The sequence below is a fragment of the Rhizopus delemar genome, genomic scaffold (assembly GCF_000149305.1).
Source record: "Rhizopus delemar RA 99-880 supercont3.2 genomic scaffold, whole genome shotgun sequence".
Lineage (NCBI taxonomy): Eukaryota > Fungi > Mucoromycota > Mucoromycetes > Mucorales > Rhizopodaceae > Rhizopus > Rhizopus delemar.
The window spans coordinates 3,607,123-3,626,587 of record NW_027137828.1 but is presented as its reverse complement, the minus strand read 5'-3'; the positions used below and the strand labels follow the sequence as shown (position 1 = coordinate 3,626,587).

The window sequence follows — 19,465 nt, the reverse complement described above, 5'->3', positions numbered from 1 at the left end:
TTTATCAAACAAGATGCTCTTGATCCTTTTCATGTAAGAATTATATAATAAAAAGTATTTCATCTGTGTCTTTAATGGCTCATGTTGTCTAACAGAGGGCATGAGTTGACTATGTTCGTTTGTCATCGTCGTACCTTTCTCTCCTCTTTTGATTTCTATATTTCTCTCTCACTGTACTAAGATTGACATCAGACTGTCTTTTGAAAAATTGCTTGATTCTTTTGGATTCTACTACTTCTTTTGCTCTTTTAATAGAATAATTAGACTTTATTTTATTCTTTTTATGGTCATCTACCTTGGGTCAAGGGCAGGAAGGACAAGATCAGGATCATTCACGCTTTTTGAAGAAAAACAATTGGATAATAACTTTGGTCTACATTGTCGTTGCTGTATACGATGTCTCTTTCTGTGGACAATGCTTTCTGAACTTATCGAACCATAATCAGGTCCTCGTTCAATGTCATTCAATGAGCTCTCTTCTCTAGCCATTAACAGATCAAATATATAAAAAAAAAAGAAAAAGAATAAGAATAAAAAATAAAGTGAAATTTATGCATTTTTGTAATTGACTTCGGTTATTGAAAAAGTTGTTCAAATTCAAGAGGGCTTTTCTGGCATTGTGTATATGTTTACGCTTTGTAACAGTTGTATTAATTATTTATAGCCGAAAAGGGCTTTTTTTTTATCGTCTAAACTGTACATGCTGTCTCCCCTTATCTCCCCCTTTTTTTATGATGGCCTAGACTGGCAATGCGCATTTGTTTCGTTGACAACTGCAAGTTTTATTCTTAAATGACAGCATAACAGAATACATATACAGGCTTCTTTTTATAACATCCTATTCCTCTATACCAATATGCAAAAGCCAATATAAGCATAGATGAGCATCCCTCAAATCTATTTTCCCATACACTTTATAACACAAGTAGATATACAAAGCTAAAAAAATGAATTTTTTTATTATGATTTCAGCAAAGAATTTATTTTTCATCACCAGTAGCACGGGCTATGTTTAGCAATTAGCTCAAGTTATGAACACATGAATATAAACTTACTGTAGATGATTTGAGCATGGTGACGAGAAATGGGCTTGATCAAACCTTGAGATTCAAGTTCACGGATGGCAATACGAGCCAAAGAACCGTTAAGCTTAAGACGGTCAACCAAGACAGATTGAGAGATAAGCTTGTAGGTAGGAACTTCCTTGAACAAACGTTCATAGGTGGGCTTGTCGAGAATAACCAAGTTGTTGGCCTTGTCCTTGACCTTCTTAGCAGACCACTTCTTCTTGGCCTTCTTACCGCCAGATGAGGAGCTGGGCTTAGCAGCAACGTCCTTTTTAGCCTATACAAAAGCATTATTATATCAATTCTTCATGGAAGGATGCCAAGATTTCAACATCATTCTTCCTCATCTCGTCCATTATCAATGCTCATGCTTTCATAACATCCATCCGTCCATCAAAGTATCATTATAGTTTAAACGCTTTTTATATTTTCATTCTACATCATCCAAACTGTATTGTTGATCAACTGCTCAACCATCCAACGTATTTTCTCTTTTTAAAAGGCAGCGTGTTGTTTATATATCATCCATCTATATGTTGGCATCCACAGTCGAAAGCATAAAAGACAGAGATGGAGGAAGATGATGAAGATGGGAACCCTAAACTGAATAACATACCATATTGATTTAGAGGAGGAAAACAATGCATGAGGATCCCTTCTTCTTCTTTACGATGCTTGCGGAGCTCAATGTGCCCCTTGTCACAAGGTCCGGTCCGGGCTTAGATCAGTTAAACTTCACACCTTTTTTCTACACAAGCTTGTGGGGTTTGGATTTTATTCTAGTGCCGCCTCCAGACGAGCACTGTTACAAAAAAAGAAAATTACAACAATAAAACAACTATTAGTATAATGAAATGTAATATTTCTACATTTCTTGACGATGTAAATTTTCATTGTAGACTCGTCTAAGTAGCTCTGTGGCTCTTGCTGTTACTTCATTTGGTCAGAAAGGTGTATCTTCAAAAATATATTTCCAGTGTTGCCTCCATAAGCTCAAGACTCCACAAGTGATTACGTGAAAGGTGTCAAGTTTCCAATGCGCTTGTTGGTTTTGTCGATTGTCCCAAAACAATCGTCGGTTACAGTCATTTCAGAAAGTGAAGTCGCTGATTTTGAGTTTGATGTCGTGCAAAAAAATTCGTGTTCAACAATGATGTCGACTGATCCAAAAATAAAGTCGTCCAGGATCCACTGTCATTTCTTTTGAATATGCTTCCTCTACGTCCTGCGATTCCCCCAAGTTCTGCTCTCACCTGGTATCAGCGATGGCTGATTATATGTTCCATACTACATGAATTAGATCAGCTACACCATGACAAACTGATCCCTGCCAAGCACCCCCTATGGTCAAAAGCTTCTTATATGATTAAGTCAATTTCTTTAGCATTTCTTTGATAACTCCACTCATTCCTCCCCTTTCACATTTTTTACTCTTGCTCCCAAAAGAGGTTTTTTTTTTCTAAGCATGAACATCCTAAAGGATTGATCTGGTCCGGGCGGACGTTTATTATAATATTTTTGCGCTCAATTGGATCTTAAATAAAAGACTATGTTTAAAGAAAAATAAAGCCGTGTTCACATGTCATGAACTTCGTTTACTTTTACTTGTCGCTTAGTAATTAACCAATAAAGTCTTGGCACTTTTATTTTTATAAAGGGAGGTGATTTTGAAGTAGTTTTTTCCGGTTTCTTTTTTCTGTTTACAATTTATTTACAGACATTCAGAATGAATATGTAATTTCTTTATGAAAATGGACAAGGACATGTTGTTGATGAGAACGGTGTTGAGCCTATGGTTCTTGTTGTTGACGAGGAGTTATTCGCTATCGAAACAATAAGTTATCGTACTCAATTCCTAATGAATAAACTTCCGGAAAGACCTTCTAATCCTGTAATACATCCAGTTACTAATGTAAGGAACAATGAAGATGTTGATATGGAGTTATGCAATAAGCGACGTTATGCACTTTACTCTAATGAAGACAAGACCACATTTTTTCATTTATTTTTCAGCAAATGTTTGAATGCTTCTGCTGCTGCGAGACAATTAGGTATTCATATCCGAGCAGCACAGAGATGGGTCAAACGTTATTACGAGGACCCTGAAAGCATCTTTGAGAAGAAGAAAAAGCCAGGCAGACGTCGTATTCTTGGATAGGAGCATAAGCAGTTTCTTTTAAATTATATTGACGAGAATCCTTCTGCTGTTGTAGCTGAAGTGGCAGAAATTTTAACGCAAAACTTTGTGAATCTTAATGTTTCTCGTAGCACAATTTATAACTTCATGACAACTGAGTGTAATTTATCTATTAAGCAGGCACAATTCCAGCCTGTAGAAAGAAATAGCGAAGAAAAGATTCAACAAAGGTACGATTGGGTACAAAAGTGGCAGCAAACTGACATGGACTTTACAACAAACTGTGTCTCTCTGGATGAAGCAGCTTTTCACATTAATTTGAAACGAGGTATGGCCTGGTCAAAGAAGGGAACTTCCGCAATAGTTACAGTACCTACAACTAAAGCGAATGCAACATCGATTTTAGGTGCCATATCTGCCACTGGCATAATTAATGTTAGTTTGAGAGTTCCAAAATGTATTAAAAAAAGAAAGCTTGGACGCGAAATTGATGGTTATAGTATAGAAACAGTGACAGGGCATTACCTAAGCTTTTTAAAGGCAACTCTAGATGAAATGGACAAGTATCCAAAAATGAAAGGGTATCATCTTGTTATGAATAATGCTCCAATCCATAGCTCAATTGATATAGGAAAGTATATTCACTCTCGAGGATATCGCTGCGTTTATCTTCTTCCATATTCTCGTGAACTAAATCCAATTGAGCAGTTCTGGTCAGTTGTCAAGAGTAAAGTTAAGCGGAATAAGTTTTTGGAAAGGAATCGCTAATGACAAGAATCAGTGAGGCATGCGATAGTTTATATATGAATGACTTCAAATGTTTTGTAACTCATTCTGCTAAATGTTTCGCTAAATGCTTCAATAAAGAGAAGTTATAAGGTTGAATCCAGTGCAAAGTGGGCCACCTGGCCACTCTTTTTTTTAACCAGCGTAAAATGGGCTACCTAACCCTGGTTATTTTATTTTTTTGATCTGTGGAAAATGTCCTACTTATAAATGAAATGGTATTGAGGATATGGGTGAATAGATATACATGATAGGAGTAGTAAACTTTTTTTTTTGCTGGTTGATGTGGTGACTACAGTGCTGTTGCAGCTGCTGCAATAACTATCGCGATCGTTTTACACATTCTCTCCGACATCGAAATTTGTTGAGGATCTTGATGTTTTTGAGCAAGTCATAACGAGAATATACTTCAACCTTATGACCAATATCCACTACCACTTCTCGTATGGACTTATTCAAAGATATGAATAACCTGATGTCGTTAGGATTGGTCGACAATCCAGCATAGTCAATTACCACAATGCGAATTTGTCGAGCGGATTTTGTGATCTTGGTGATTAAGTCTTGCGTATTACCAGAGCAATCATCGAAAGTATATGGTGGAGTTGTTGCATCCCGTTCGGCAATTGGGTCGTTGGCAGAAGAGTTGCAAGACACAAATACATCTTCACATAAGAGCTTCGTCTTCATCTTGTAGATTTGGAGATTTACTAGCTTCTTTTTGGTTGTGTCAGGTTTGTCATGTTTTGATATGTCAATAAGATAACAGCCTTATCATTCTAAGCTAAATCTTTACAAATGAGTTTGCATAATAATAGATCCTGATAATTACCAACTGCCCTGAACAGCCAAGTTTCACTTTCATCTCAATAGTTAATTATTAACGTCAGTTTATAAAATTTTTCTTATGTCAAATCATATCGATCGTAACTATCTTTTGTCATCTAATTTCAGACCTTGCTCAACTAATATACATAGCCTTGAAATCTTTCTTTAATAAAAGTATTCGACTTTAGAACTATTGTTCGGTCTCGTTAATTCTTTTTCATATTTTTTATATTTAAACACTTCAAGATTCATCGGTATTTGATTTTCGTACGTAACCAACAGTACATTTGGTGGCCATTGACGATTTGACCAGTGATCTATATTCCTGAATATTTGAAAGATCATCCCAAGTAAAATCTAATCAAAATAAGAAGAGTATTTTTAATAAAAAAATAGATGTTGTCCTGGTATTATCTCTGTAAACTTTTTTGACGACATTGAGCAATCGGTCACGTTTTCTTTTTTTATTAGATTGCTTTCGAATAGTCGTACCCCACGAGCCATCTTTTGACATCCAGGCGGAAAGATCAACTGATGTGACAGTATCATCTGGAATATAAACTGAAACGAGGTCATGGACTTCAGTTTCCGAAAGAAAATACTCTTCCTTTATGCCTGGAATGGGTGTGGAAGGCATAATAGCCACAAGGTCAAGAACTGCTGATCGTGATGGTGGTATGGAAACAAAGAAGCCTTCCAGTAAGTCTTAAGTTGTTAAAAAATTGTGACTGCTGCAATATATGGTTGTTTAAAGAGATTCTGTTTTTAGACAATCGACAAAAAAAATTCATTCTTATTTTTATCAGTTATGAATAATATAGGAGGTGGTGGACCAATAAGAAGAAAAGATCCTCGTCTAGTGGCTCAAGCAAATGCTAATAAACCATTAATGTAAATAAATATAAGTTAAAAATAATCTTTTTTAATATAAAAAGTTAGAAATAACAATATAAAATCAGCAAATACAGCGTACGAGAAAAGAAGAGTAGAAATACTATAATAAAAACTTATAATTTCCTTCTAGATATGCTTCAGTTCCAAAAGACCCATTCGGTCCTTTTTCTTATGAAGAAGTAAGAAAAATATAAAGGCATTTTTATGTACTCAAACTTTCTTTTTAACAGAAGAGACAAATGAATCCACAGCAAGATTACAACATGCGTCAAATTATGAAGTCAACTTTAAGTTATGCAAACAGTGTATCTTTTGGATTTTTCGTGTCGAAACCTTCAAATCAAAACAACATTATACCCTGTATTCCACGCTATTAAAAAAGGTATTCAGTTTTCAATAATAAATGATCCAAACTTCTACTTTGTTTATTTTACTTGTTCACGTAAACATCCTTATTGGTTTTGTTTTTGTATTTTTAATATCTCTTTTGCAAGAACAGCCCATATTTATGAAAGCTTTAAAATAAGAGTTGTAGGGTTTCCATTTTGGAATCAGGTTAGTGCATAGTCATATAAGAATAGAGATTATATGCGACTTTTTAAATCGATCTCATTCTAGTCTAGCCTTTCTGCTTTTGTCTTTTGGCAATGGTTCTTTCTGATAAAGTATCTAGCCAGTCGATCGACATGATCACACGATGACCACTGATACCAGAGCTTCTTATTAAACCATTCAATATGCCCTAGACCCAAGTGGCGGGCAGAAAGCGAATGTTGTTTATGCATATTATTTCAGAATACCACATTCACGACAGTAAATAATACAAAGTTATTTGATCTAAGATATAGAGAGCTGGAGGTTCTCCAGATAGTGTCCTTTTAAACATAAACTGTAGATATGAATTACCTGTGCAGCTCATATTCTTAATTACGAAATAATATTCGTCACAGATCCCAGTTATAAATACCAAAGAAGGTAGTCAAAAGATTGCTAAAATCAACTTGATCTATTAGATACTGCTATCGACCACAGCATCCCTTTTGGTCCAAACCACTCTTTGATGCATGTCTCTTTTATACTTTATAAAAAAAGATGGCTTATTATTGAAAACTGCTATTGTTAATAGTTAATCGTCAAAGCTTTCGATATCACAAATAATTTAGTCAGTTTTAGAAAACGAAATATTTGCTTTGTGAGGGTACATACCAGTTTTGGATATAAAAAATAACAACATAGTTGCATTCAAAAGGCTCAATATCAACGTTTTATCATTGGATTTCACTACTCGCTGTTTTGAATGACTCTGGTTAGCTACAGTACTTTATGTCAGTGATTGTAAAGAGGTTTTCCCTTGTTGAAGAGATTGCGGATATAATGAATATCCCAAAAATAGTAGAACCTTTTTTTGCAGTCAAGGTATGACCATAAATAACGACACTATAATAACCATATGCTAATATCCTCCACAGTAAGGGCTGAATGTTTGACATAAAAGGATGTAACGAGAAGTAGAAGTGAGAGAAAGAGCCAAAAGAAGCTTATAAAGCCTTCTTTTACAACGAAGTTTAAAAAAATAAATTGTTTTATTATATTTAATGTTTAAAATCAATATAATCAACTGACTGTTGACAAGTGTAAAGCTTAATGAAAGGTAAATTACAAGGTATTTCAGGTCTTTTAAGTGAAAAAATGGATAAAGTTTATTTTAAAAAGGCTTTTGTGTATTTGCTTGATATCACGTTGTCTAATTGAAGTTTTAGTCTTATAGTGAGTTTGTTGTTCTTCTTGAAAAATAAAACAAGGGCAATACCTCCTAATTTTTGAACAGTATAACACAGTGCTCATGTAGTTATTATGACTAAATTATACATAGCAGTACAAAAATGCAACTCAAGCCATTAAAAGTTATATCCATCTTGTTTGGCAGCAATAAACAGATAAATTGATCAAGTTGTTTGCAACAAATAGCTTCAGTGCGAAAGCTCACTAAAATCTTGCGATCAATAAACGTAAAAGCACTGAGCCATTTTAATCACGCGTAAATGCTTTTTTCAAAAGTAATTTAAGTGCTACTTATTTATAAAACCCAATTGAATGTGTACTAATTGTTGGATTTGTTTGCCAGGACCAGATCTGCTATGATAAAATGTAGTAGAAACAAAATATTTTGGAACCAAGGCTAAAGAAAAGCCCAATGGAACAACGCGCGAAAGATAACAATAGACTTAACGTTTTGAGGGCCAATTTACTAAAAACTGACCATGTGGGAGTCTGGTAGGAGCATCTATATGGCGGTGAAGACGATCCAGTTCAAATAGGATCGGCTTACAAAGGACCCAAGGACAACTGCACGATTTAAACTAGAAATCTTTGTAAACGTTTTAAAAAAATGACAGACTATTTTCAAGTGTTAGCCATTTATAGCCGTCTCTGCACGTTGAAACAGGGGATCACATGCTTTTTGTGAACCTCTGGCTTGGATGGAAGGGACATGGCCTGGGTTTGTCATCAAGAAGCCACCCAAGGTGTTGCCTTATGCGTTGGCTACGATCTGTTCTAGTCATTAGTAACCAGAGAATTGTATCAAATGAGGTCATTGGCCGACAGAAAGAAAGAAACCTTAGGTTTTTGTAGTGTTTTTGAAAATTCATATTCTGCTGTAGGCATTATTTCTTGATCGACCTGAACGTATTGAGACTGAGCTCCTTGACTGGAGAAGGAATGCTTTTCCACTGCGAGGGGTTGAACAGTTTATATCGTTGCTAATGTCTGTCATGTTGTATGTGTGGCATGATTTTTTTCTGGAGAACATCAGTAGATAGCATGAAAGATTGAAAAAGAAATCAGATCTAGAATATATTTATTCATTCTTTTATTGTTGGCAAGCACGTAACTTTGGTAAGAGATTCTTTTAGGTGCACTATATCTTCGTTGTGAGTATTCATTTTGAGTGTGTTTTAGTGGTTTGATTTGAGAAGAAATGAGCCAATTAGTTATTAATCTGTATTCTAGCCGTGCACAGACTGTTTGCGCATAGAATCTAGTGGATTATAACTTGTCGCAATCGGTAGCATTGTCACCGATGCAGGTCAGGAGGTTCACCATAGTCAATGTCTTGCAGACATTGCATTTTATAAAATTTTCTGGTTGAGAAAACCGCCTGATTTAAAGAGTACTCCAAGTTAAGAGAAGGAAGGCTATTTGAGCACATTTTGTCCATAAAATTCATAGTTCAAGATACTCTTTCTGTCACTTGACACCACACATTTAAAAGGTTACCAATGATAACCGGGTGAGTAATTATGATCTTTGCATATTTTTAATAGCTCTGGTATCTTTACTTTTTCAGAACAAATCAAAAAACCTCCATGCACAAACTAAGACTGGCCGGAGCGCAAAATAAAAAAAAATAAAATAAAAAAAACATGTCCAGACTACAATTAAAATTCTATTTCCTAATTTGGATGAAATTTGCGTAAGCCATTTGCCAAATTTTAACATTTGGTAATTGGTTAAACTATCAACAATCATTCAAGATCCGCTACACTCACTAAAATCAACATGCTTATTTAAAACGACGCTTTTCCCTTTCTTTTTCACTAATTCTTTCTTGAAACTCTTTTATCTTCTTTACAACATATGGAAAACATAATCAACATGGAATGGCTCAATACAGATAATGACATGGTTAGTACCTTGCTTGGTATAAATCAGCCTGAGTGTCAATCTGAAATAGGTTCTTTTACTCCTCAATCACAAAAAACAATTTTTGAGCCAACTCTTTCTGTTGTACGTAGTGAAGATAATTTTGTCAATATGCTGCCTGGATCTACTTCTAAAACACCTAAAACTTCTAGTAACCGAAAACGATTCATGCAGCCTGTCTTTGTTACTGAATCACCTGAAAAGGCTTACGCTGATGCCAGCAGCAATAACAAGAAGAATTTCAGTGGTAGCGATTCTGAAGAAGATCTGTCTAGAACATCACAGCCACAAAAATCAATGACGTCGAAGGAACGACGCCAAATGAGAAATAAGATTTCTGCCCGTAATTTCCGTGTGAGACGGAAAGGTAAAAAAAAAAAAAAAATTGCATGTTCTTATCTAAAACAAGATGCTAATTTGGTTGATATAGAATACATCTCGCAATTAGAACAAAAATTAGATGAACATGAAAAAACAATTCATTCATTAAAAGAAGAAAATACAAAGCTTCGAAAAGCCAATGAAGAATTGATGCAGCAATTGCTTCAGCAACCTCCTTTGGCACCAAGTACAAGCACTACAAGTGATGAATTAGTTTCTAGTTCTTCTGAAGGCCAATCCTCTCCTGAACAACTCACTAACTTGCCATTTCAATTCACGCTTGATGACATGTATGATTTCAGTTTGTTTGATCAACCCGAGCAACAGCCAGAGCAGCCTGTATTCAATCTGAATACATTCAATTCATTCTATCTTAATCATACTGTAACACCCAGCTGGAATATTCATCATCTTTTGACGGATAAGATCAAGACATCGACAGATCAAGAAGAAAGATTAGATATAGCCAGAAAGCTCTTGTTAGAGTATCCATTGATGGGGGCTGCTCTTATGTCTATTGTTCTTCGCCACACGATGACGCTTGAATACGTGACTCAGCTTGCCAATGAATTTTCCGATCTGACCATAAACAACTCAAAAATAGTTACTGAAGAAAAACAGCCTCAAGTCCGTGCCTTGATTGAAAACAAACCAGAACAAGAGCAAGAAGAAAAGTTTGACGCTGACAAAATTAGCGATGAAGAATTGATGAATTATATTTTTACTTATAACTTTTCTCACTATGCCTTTTCTCGTGCCAAGGGGTTGAAACACAATGCTATTCTGCTAGAATGGAGAAATTGTATAAAGACGCACAATCAATGTCAAGAAGACTTCATTAAAAAGATGCGAACCAATGGAAAATCTAAACCATCCAAGAGCAAGAGTAGTAAGAGTAACAACAAACTCCAAACTCTACAAACTTATTGTAAAGTGGCAGGCACTCTTTTAAGACATCCTCAACGTATGAGTAATGTTAACAAAGTGTTGAAGGAGAAAATGAACCTTCCTCGTAATGAACACACACAACGCGTCGAACAAAAGTATATTTCAATGATGAATCCTCAACTCCGTATCAGCTCAAACTAAACTTTCCATATTATCTTCACTTTTATCATGAATTGCATTCCTTTTTGCGCGTTCCTTGTATATATTCAATAAAAACTCCTTCATTTTTATTATAATCGAATGACTTGATCACCAGCGGGGTAATCAGGAACCTGAAAGTCAAATTTTTCAGCCAAGGTGGGCGGTACGAACCTGCCACCCAAGAAATGAATCCCTTTAAAGTGAGATGAACAAGGTTTAGGTGCAGTCAAGGAAATCAGGACATCAGGTTGAAATTGAACCGTTTCGGTGGGTCCACGTTCAACATCCCAGCCAGAAGGAATGTCTACAGAGACAATGGGTTTCTTAGTTGCATTGAATTGGGCAATGATTTCCTTGTATGGATCCCGTACGTCGCCATTGAAACTAAATCCAAACAAGGCATCTAATACTACATCAGCCTCTTCTATCAACTTTGATTCAAAGTCTTTGTGAATGGGTAATTTCAAATTTTTACATTGTATCAATAATCGCTAGTATTTCTGTAAGCCTTTTTTAACACATCTATTGTTTATTTACCTGATAAAGATCTTTTTCGGGTTGCTTTGGATAATAAAGGCTTGGTTTAAATCCAAAATGAAATAAATGTCTTGCTGCTACTAGCCCATCACCTCCATTATTGCCTTTTTATATATACCTTGTTATCTTTATGCATAAACTTTTATGCCTTTTTTTTTACCTGGACCAACACACACTAAAACATGAGGTTTGTCTTTATGATTAAATGTCTTTTGAATGGCTTGTGCAACACTTAGGCCAGCTACATGTTTTCTTTATTAATATTTAGTAGATTCTATTGAAGCCATACAATACCTAATTCCATTAACTGGTCAACAGAAAAACCACCAGAAGAAGACATAAGTTCAGCGTCAATAGCTTGAGCTACCTTTTGAGAGACACACTATTAACAAATGCTTTAATATCTTTGTTTATTTTTCGCCTTATTTTTATTCATAACCTTGAAAGCCATGTTTTATTACTTAAAAAAAAAAGTAAAAAAGAGCAAACGTCACTATCTTTTATATGACATATTGAATTACGTCAAATGTTCATTACAAAAGAACATATTCGCTCATCTCATCTTGGATTTAACCTGATCCAAAACAAACTCATATACTCGCTATACATTCTACATTAACATCTTTGAATGCCGAATTCTCCCTCACTGTTGAAAAACAAATCTGCAAACTATTAATTCATTCGCACTAAATTTACAGCAAAAACTATTTATTCCTTTTTATCATTTGTTGACATGTGTGTATACGCGTTATATAGGGTTGTATATAAAAAGTTGTTTAATGAGCTTTCTTTCCGGAAGCCACTACAATAATAATTAAAAACATATTTCTCAGTAATAAAAAAAAAAAAAAAAAACTTACAGGCAGGGTTTCTGGGATCATTTCTGTATTGATCAGCTATAATAAAGTCGTAAGTAATTTTTAATCGAAATAAATTGGACAATTACAGTTAATCATGGCACTTTGAGCCTTGCTGACCAAAAAAAGAACGACAGCACCACCAGCAATGAAGGGAACGACAGGGCGGAAGGCTGGGACATCAAACTTGCGTAATCCAAACATTTTAAATAAACTTAAAGCGAGAGAGAAAGAATTAAAAAATTCGGGTTTAAGCAGGGGCAAACAGAAGGCGGAAATTGAATCACGTGAGCATATTACGTCACAACTTAAACAGATCCTCTAATGCAGGACTTTATTTAAAAATTCTGTTGGCCGCGGGGTGTTTACACAACATCTGTCCGGACAAGTTCAATTTCAATGAAAAAAAAAATTCTCTTGGGATCAATGATAAACAAGGAGAGAGAAATGAAAAGTGTGATTAAAAATCTAAAGAGCATTCATGGTTAGTAATGAAAACTTTTGAGACATTGGAGAAAATCGAAGATCGAGAGGAATAATGTCACTAATATCTTTATTATATTGCCAATTCTCAAGTTCATGGAGGATGGGACATATAACTGGCCAGCGATGGAAACACGGCAGAGTACACATTATTGATTGTGGAAGGCATGTAAGCAAGCGATTCAAAGGCAACCCAAAAAACTTTTGTATGGGAAAAGGCATTTTAGCTATTGATGCCTATTGAGATACTATATACAATATTCTTGATAAAGTCTTAGGATGGATGAGCAAGATATAGCTTGGTTTCCCACTAGGAAGTCAGCAGACATGCCATCATATACAAGAACTTTATTCTTTCGTAAAATGGGTAGATAGTGATTGTTGTATGGTAGCAGAATAGTAATCGGAGTTCTTGCATTGTAACTGCTGCAGGAGAAATTGTACTCGTTTGTTTTTATTCTACACAAACTTACCATCAGTTCACTATTGAGTAACTATCCTGGCAATTTCTAATGAGTAGCTAAAAAAAGGTACCAGCATAAAATACAAGCTTCTGAAACGCACTACTAAGACATGTGGCATTATGTGTTACAGCATGCCTATGAACTAAGAGATATATCGATAGTTTTGCTTAGCAGAGACTTTGAATCATAAATATATTTATGCTTTACAACAACAGAAAATGAAAAACCTGAACTCAAAATGTATATCAATTTTTTCAAAAATTATTTCAAATAACTACAAAAAATCGTATACTTGTTAAACATATAACTTTATCATCATATCTTCTGCTGTTACTCGTCCCATGCACTTTTTTCAGATTAAGGCTAGGCTTTCTAGCGCCCCAGGAGTTAGTAAGGCCTTGGTCTTGTACAGACTTGTGCTACTTATCAGTATCTTTATTTATTGTGGTAAACATATCTAAACACAGCATATACTGCATACACAATAATGAGATGATCTGATAATAATGAAATATAATACAAAAGTTTCCTCATTGAATATCAATCACTAAATCATATTAAGAAAGAAAACAACTCAAATATCAAATTGCTGTCAAAGTGTAAAAATCGTACTATAAATGCAATTAGAAAAGCATTCATTACCAATGGATTATTCTATATGTAAATAATAAGAGATAAGATGAAAGAATTAAGGGATACAACAGACAAAATGAATGCTGCTTTTATAGGCATGCTGTAACACATAATGCCACATGTCTTAGTAGTGCGTTTCAGAAGCTTGTATTTTATGCTGGTACCTTTTTTTAGCTACTCATTAGAAATTGCCAGGATAGTTACTCAATAGTGAACTGATGGTAAGTTTGTGTAGAATAAAAACAAATGAATGCGCCAAAATTTATTGAGTGAAAAGTGTTTTCTGATAATAACAGTCCACGTGCCTTATCCACTCGTCTCCAATCATATAAAGAGATAGAAAGACAAAGTGCAAATAAAATAGGTTGCCAAATATAGAAACATTTGAAACCAACAAGCCACATACTTTTTTTTTTTGACATGGAAAATGGAAAATTATAAAATCTGTATTACCCAACAGAATAGTGCAAGTTAAAGAAAAGAGAGAAAATAAGTAACTTTTTTCTTATTATTATTGCATTATCAAAATGGAAAATAAGCCCACCAACGAACCAAGCACTGTCGAAAAAGTAGCTCAAGATTCTAAACCAGAGCAAACTGTTCCTGCACCTATTCCTGAAAAAAGTGCTTGGAAAATCAATAATGAAACAATCCAAACTGAAAAGATTCAGTCTTCTGGTAATTAAAACAATTTAGGGAGAAAAAAAAAAAGGAATTGTTTCCAACCTGATGTATAGATTGGCCTGCACCTAAAGAAGCTGTTGTCAACAATGATAGCTCTGAAGAAGCTGAGAAATTAGTAGCTCCTAAAGTGAAGAGCAAAGGACAATGGAAACCTTTGACACCCACCATTGTGCATGCGCCTCGTCGCAGACGTCCTGGTTATAAAAAATCAGAAGGCCGTCGAGTAACAACAGCATCTAAACAAAAGGAAACAAAGCCTGTAGAAAATAGTAAGAAGGAAGAAGAAAAGAAAACATCCAACCATCATCATACAAGTAAGCCTCGTTCTAGAAAGCCTATGTTTCAACGTTATCGTAAAGCACCTGCTTTTGTTACTGTTGATGCAGAGACTATGAAGGTCTATGTTATGCAACAAATGTAAAAGCCAAAAATTGTATCATACCATAGTCTGTGTTGACTTTTTTTTTTGTAGTGAATACTATTTCAGCATTGACAACCTTTGTAAAGATCTCTTTTTACGTAAACAAATGGATTCCAATGGTTTTATCGATCTTTCTTTTATTGCCAACTTCAACCGAGTTAAAGGATTGACAACCGACCTTGATTTGATTCGTGAAGCACTTGATAACAGTCAAGTGGTTGAACGCAAGGGTGACAAGCTTCGCAAGAGAGAAGGATGGGAGATGTGGGTAATGCCTTCTGTATTGCCCGGTCCTAAGCCTGTCTCAACACCCGTAGTTACCAAATCAGGACCTACAGCAGCCGAGATTGCTAAACAAAATGCACCTCCCAATCCTCAACCTACTTTGGCTTCCTTGGCTGGTACCAGCCTACTTCCTTCTGGTGTACCTAGCGAACGCCGCAAGTCTGTTGCCAAGGAAGTCAAGGGTGATGACGATGATCTTTTTGACTTTGATGATGATTGGACAGATGGTAGCCGTACAGATACGGTCAAGAAATATTACCTTTCAGAAGATGAAGAGGAAGATGAGGAGGATCTCGAGATGGACGACGAGACTGTGGCTCGCATCATGATTGTTACTCAACGTAAACAAGATCGCACTCACACCAACTATAATCGTGCCAAGATCAATGAAGATATCTCGGACATGATCAATGAAGGTCTCTTTCAATATGAAAATGGACTTCGCAAGTCAACTCAAAACAACACCAAGGTGGGTTCAGTGGGTAAAGAGCAGTTTGAACAACTCAAGTCTCGCGATAAAGCATCAGAAAATGACAAGCTCGGTCTTTCTTCTGCCACCATTAAGGCTACGCCCATAAAGAACGACAAAGCCCCTCGCTTTTATGCCGTTCGCCCTGAATCTCTTCCTAGTTCCGCCTTCTTTGGTACTACGCCTACACGCAGTAGTAAGGGTGGAGCTGACCACGGTCATGTTGGTTGGGTCTTGTCTGACCAAGCCTATCACTATAATCCCAATGACTTTTTGTCCACTAGCTATGGTAAGTCTCCAGCTACTGAAGGATTTTTATCTACTTCAGTCGATATGGCTCATTCCTTTGGTACTTTCCAACATCCCAGTCATGAGTTATTGCGTGAAAAGGGCTTTGTTCAACACAAGTATCACAAGTATCATGCAAAGGCATTAAGAGAGCGTAAACGATTGGGTGTTGGTCACTCACAAGAAATGAACACCTTGTTCCGTTTCTGGTCTCACTTCTTGCGTGATCACTTCAACAAGCGTATGTATAATGAATTCAAGAGATTGGCTGTTGAAGATGCCAACCAAAACTACAGGTAAGCAAGTGTACTTGCATGTTTGTGAATATAATAACACTCTTTCTTTATATAGATACGGTTTGGAATGTCTTTTCCGATTCTATTCTTATGGTCTCGAAAAGTTTTATCGCAAGGAACTCTTCCAAGATTTCCAAGAGTTGACCTTGGCCGATTATGATAGAGGACATCTCTATGGCCTTGAAAAGTTCTGGGCTTATGAATATTATCGTAAAGATAAGCAAAAGAGAAAGCTCAAGTTTAGCGATCGTATGAGTGAATTGATGAGCAAATATAAGACTATTGAAGACTTTAGAAATGCTGATGAACCAAATCAAGAAGTACCTGATGATACTTATAAAGTTCCTCGTCATGGTGTAAGTCATGAAATAAAAATTAAAGTAAACAAAGTCTAATATTCAAATCTTTAGAAATCCAGAGCTAGTATTAGCGGTCCCTCTGCTAATCACAACTAAGACATAAAATTTATGAAAAAAAAAGTGGAATTCCCCAACGTAGACCCCTTTCCACTCCAAAAAAATATATATACGCAACATAGAAAAACTCTCTTTTTTTTTATTTTTATATTTTATTATTATTACTATTCTTTAAAATAAACCCAAAAAAATATATATTAAAAGTATAATCGATTGAAGTGAACAGACATTGAATAGAATAAAAGATTGATTTATTTATACTATATACACACGCACACGCACACGCACAATTTAAATCACAGCAGCAAAGAATCCAAGCTTTTCAATGGGTTTTCCTTGTCTTCTATTTTCTTGATCATGATTCTCTTCTGCTATTAATTTATTATCCAATTGCTGTATCAGAGGTTTCGCTAAAGCGGTTGCGGTCTATATAAATACAAAATAAATAAACTAATATACATTCATATGCATTTGCTTTACTTGTATCATTTCTGTTAATAAACTAGGCTCAATGCTTCCATTACCGCCTTTTTGTATGCCGCAAACAGCACCATCTTTATTAACACCAACAGTCAAGGTGACTTGAGAACACAATTCCTCAAGAATAGTGGGGTCAATAATATATCGATCTGCAATCTTGTAGAGTGTGACAGAAATAGGCAAATTTTCCCAACCAACAATAGGCTCCGCGTCTTCAACGTCATCCATGACTTCAAATTCATATTCGCCTTCACCCAAGTCTTGAATTTCAGTTTTAGGAATGCGAGCATTATAAAGTGCTGCACGTGTTGTCATGACAATACAATCCAAAAGATTACCTGCGGCATCCATAACCTATTACAGTTTTAGCTTTCGGGTAGGTTTAAAGTGTGTGCCTTATGTTTTACCATAGCGTCAATATAAATCACCCAACATTGTTGTCCTGGTATAATACATAGTTTTTCAAGATCAAGTCCACTTTGAGGCCCATTAAATATTCTATCAATAGCCATTGTCAACGAGTTGTTTATTTCATCCGCTCCACGTCCTTCAAATTGCTGAGATGCACTTGGAGAGCTACAATATGTATCAGTATTTTGTCAAAACCAAGCAAATCTCTCTCTATTTCTATAATTTACCATTCGACATTAAGAACAAGACGTCCTTTATTAGGTTGACTACGCTCAACCTCGCCAATTTCTACTTTGACACCCACAAGTACGTCACTTTCTCCCAAACGACATCGTGCACTTCCACTTGCTTGTGATAAAAGTCCTGTTTCTAAAATCATGTGACGATATTCAAGTCTGGATCGACCATCAGCACGACAATCATGTTGAATGCCTTCTTCAATATAACTTTTTTCTGAAGGTGAAATGAGTGATGCAGGCATGTTTGAACAAAAAAAAAAAATTAGAAAGGGCAAGTACAAACAGAGGTATGCGCGTGTGGCTTATAAGTCCGCTTAAAAATGAGGGAGGGTTTATATGTCATGTGTTTCAAACTTTTATTTTTTTTTGCATAAATAATGAAAAAGATCAACAAAAATCCGCGTCTTCTTTTTTCTTTTTTCTTTTTTCTTTTCACTCGTCAAAAAAAAAAAATGAAGCATCAAGATCAATCAAAGAGTGAAGGAATAACCATGAACTCTATTTCATGGCCGATTCTTTTAGCTGTTATTCCTACTTTAGGAGCATTCATTGTGGGTAGTGCAGAGGATTGGGGAGACTTTGTTTTGACAGTTTTGGTTCTTTATTATGTCTATAAATGGATTACGGGTATGGTGTGCTCTCAATTAATATACGACGCGTTCATGTTTGTTATAATCTGTAGTACCATGGACTTATTATGAAAGTGCAAGATCTCGTCGATTGAACAACCAATCCAATACGGAAAAGAAGAAGCTAGCATTAGAACAAGAATTAAAACACCATGAATTAATAGGCCTTGTCTGGGTCATTTTCTCACCAGCCATTGCAGGATACACTCTTTATTGCAGCCGACACTTTCTTAATAATCATGACAAGTACATGAGTTCATTTAATATTACCGTTTTTGTCTTAGCCGCCAGTTTGAAACCATTGATTCATATGATGGCTCTTTTGCGTGAACGAACATTATTTCTACAAAGCGAAATGTCAGTGAGCGAAAGTGAAGTCAATAAGTTACAGAAAAAATTGGATTTAATAGAAGAGGAATTATATGATTTAAGAAGAGCATTTGCAACTAAAAAAGACTTGGGACAAGTAAAAAAAGCAAACGTTTTACAATGATTTTCTTTTTTTATTTGTTTATATTTCATTCTAGGTAACGAATGGTATTACACCAAACATTCAACAATTAACAAAGGCTATGAAAAAGTTTGAAAAAAGAGATGTCGAATTTCGTAACTGGTCAGAAGAAAAATTTATGGCCCTTGATCAAAAAGTACAGGATATTGATCAATTTATCTGCTATAGTCTTGAACACAGACCAAAAGGATTCTTAGCTACCTGTATGTTCTTTCCTTTAAATCTTACCTTTTGGACAGTAAAAAGAATGATGAGTTTATTACCAAAGACATTTTTATTAACTACCAACACCAGCTCGACTAAAGTAAATCATCGCCAATCAAAACATTTATCTGCTTATGAATATAACAATATGTAATTATTGTATAGTTGTCAGGTTATACCCCTCACTTTGTTGACAAACATTACAATAAATAATGTATGGTTTTTTTATATAGAAAGGATTGGGGTTAAATGTTTCAAATATATCCCATAA

The 19,465-nt window shown here is 35.3% G+C and overlaps 9 protein-coding genes across 9 annotated transcripts; 3 read left to right on the top strand and 6 right to left on the bottom strand.

Moving 5' to 3' along the window:
- Window positions 1-980: 980 nt before the first annotated feature.
- RO3G_03653 (S25 ribosomal protein) lies at window positions 981-1,423 on the bottom strand (the record flags this gene model as incomplete). Its single annotated transcript, XM_067658243.1, has 3 exons — window positions 981-1,006; window positions 1,056-1,344; window positions 1,400-1,423. 3 exons carry the CDS (start codon window positions 1,421-1,423, stop codon window positions 981-983), a joined length of 339 nt encoding a protein of 112 aa, XP_067514344.1.
- Window positions 1,424-3,512: 2,089 nt separating this feature from the next.
- RO3G_03652 (uncharacterized protein) lies at window positions 3,513-3,632 on the bottom strand (the record flags this gene model as incomplete). The annotated part of the gene is made up of 1 exon (XM_067658242.1): window positions 3,513-3,632. One exon carries the CDS (start codon window positions 3,630-3,632, stop codon window positions 3,513-3,515), a length of 120 nt encoding a protein of 39 aa, XP_067514343.1.
- A 1,427-nt stretch (window positions 3,633-5,059) lies between these two features.
- RO3G_03651 (uncharacterized protein) lies at window positions 5,060-5,455 on the bottom strand (the record flags this gene model as incomplete). The annotated part of the gene is made up of 2 exons (XM_067658241.1): window positions 5,060-5,175; window positions 5,311-5,455. The coding sequence occupies 2 exons, from the start codon at window positions 5,453-5,455 to the stop codon at window positions 5,060-5,062; spliced, it is 261 nt and encodes an 86-aa protein (XP_067514342.1).
- A 3,914-nt stretch (window positions 5,456-9,369) lies between these two features.
- On the top strand, window positions 9,370-10,887 carry RO3G_03650 (uncharacterized protein; the record flags this gene model as incomplete). The annotated part of the gene is made up of 2 exons (XM_067658240.1): window positions 9,370-9,784; window positions 9,848-10,887. 2 exons carry the CDS (start codon window positions 9,370-9,372, stop codon window positions 10,885-10,887), a joined length of 1,455 nt encoding a protein of 484 aa, XP_067514341.1.
- Window positions 10,888-11,698: 811 nt separating this feature from the next.
- RO3G_03649 (uncharacterized protein) lies at window positions 11,699-11,875 on the bottom strand (the record flags this gene model as incomplete). Its single annotated transcript, XM_067658239.1, has 2 exons — window positions 11,699-11,806; window positions 11,864-11,875. The coding sequence occupies 2 exons, from the start codon at window positions 11,873-11,875 to the stop codon at window positions 11,699-11,701; spliced, it is 120 nt and encodes a 39-aa protein (XP_067514340.1).
- A 325-nt stretch (window positions 11,876-12,200) lies between these two features.
- RO3G_03648 (uncharacterized protein) lies at window positions 12,201-12,485 on the bottom strand (the record flags this gene model as incomplete). The annotated part of the gene is made up of 3 exons (XM_067658238.1): window positions 12,201-12,226; window positions 12,285-12,320; window positions 12,371-12,485. The coding sequence occupies 3 exons, from the start codon at window positions 12,483-12,485 to the stop codon at window positions 12,201-12,203; spliced, it is 177 nt and encodes a 58-aa protein (XP_067514339.1).
- Window positions 12,486-14,388: 1,903 nt separating this feature from the next.
- On the top strand, window positions 14,389-16,699 carry RO3G_03647 (uncharacterized protein; the record flags this gene model as incomplete). The annotated part of the gene is made up of 4 exons (XM_067658237.1): window positions 14,389-14,539; window positions 14,599-14,962; window positions 15,018-16,304; window positions 16,360-16,699. The coding sequence occupies 4 exons, from the start codon at window positions 14,389-14,391 to the stop codon at window positions 16,697-16,699; spliced, it is 2,142 nt and encodes a 713-aa protein (XP_067514338.1).
- A 312-nt stretch (window positions 16,700-17,011) lies between these two features.
- On the bottom strand, window positions 17,012-18,092 carry RO3G_03646 (uncharacterized protein; the record flags this gene model as incomplete). The annotated part of the gene is made up of 4 exons (XM_067658236.1): window positions 17,012-17,146; window positions 17,201-17,554; window positions 17,608-17,776; window positions 17,839-18,092. The coding sequence occupies 4 exons, from the start codon at window positions 18,090-18,092 to the stop codon at window positions 17,012-17,014; spliced, it is 912 nt and encodes a 303-aa protein (XP_067514337.1).
- A 637-nt stretch (window positions 18,093-18,729) lies between these two features.
- Window positions 18,730-19,407, top strand: RO3G_03645 (uncharacterized protein; the record flags this gene model as incomplete). The annotated part of the gene is made up of 3 exons (XM_067658235.1): window positions 18,730-18,945; window positions 19,007-19,228; window positions 19,360-19,407. 3 exons carry the CDS (start codon window positions 18,730-18,732, stop codon window positions 19,405-19,407), a joined length of 486 nt encoding a protein of 161 aa, XP_067514336.1.
- Window positions 19,408-19,465: the final 58 nt, after the last annotated feature.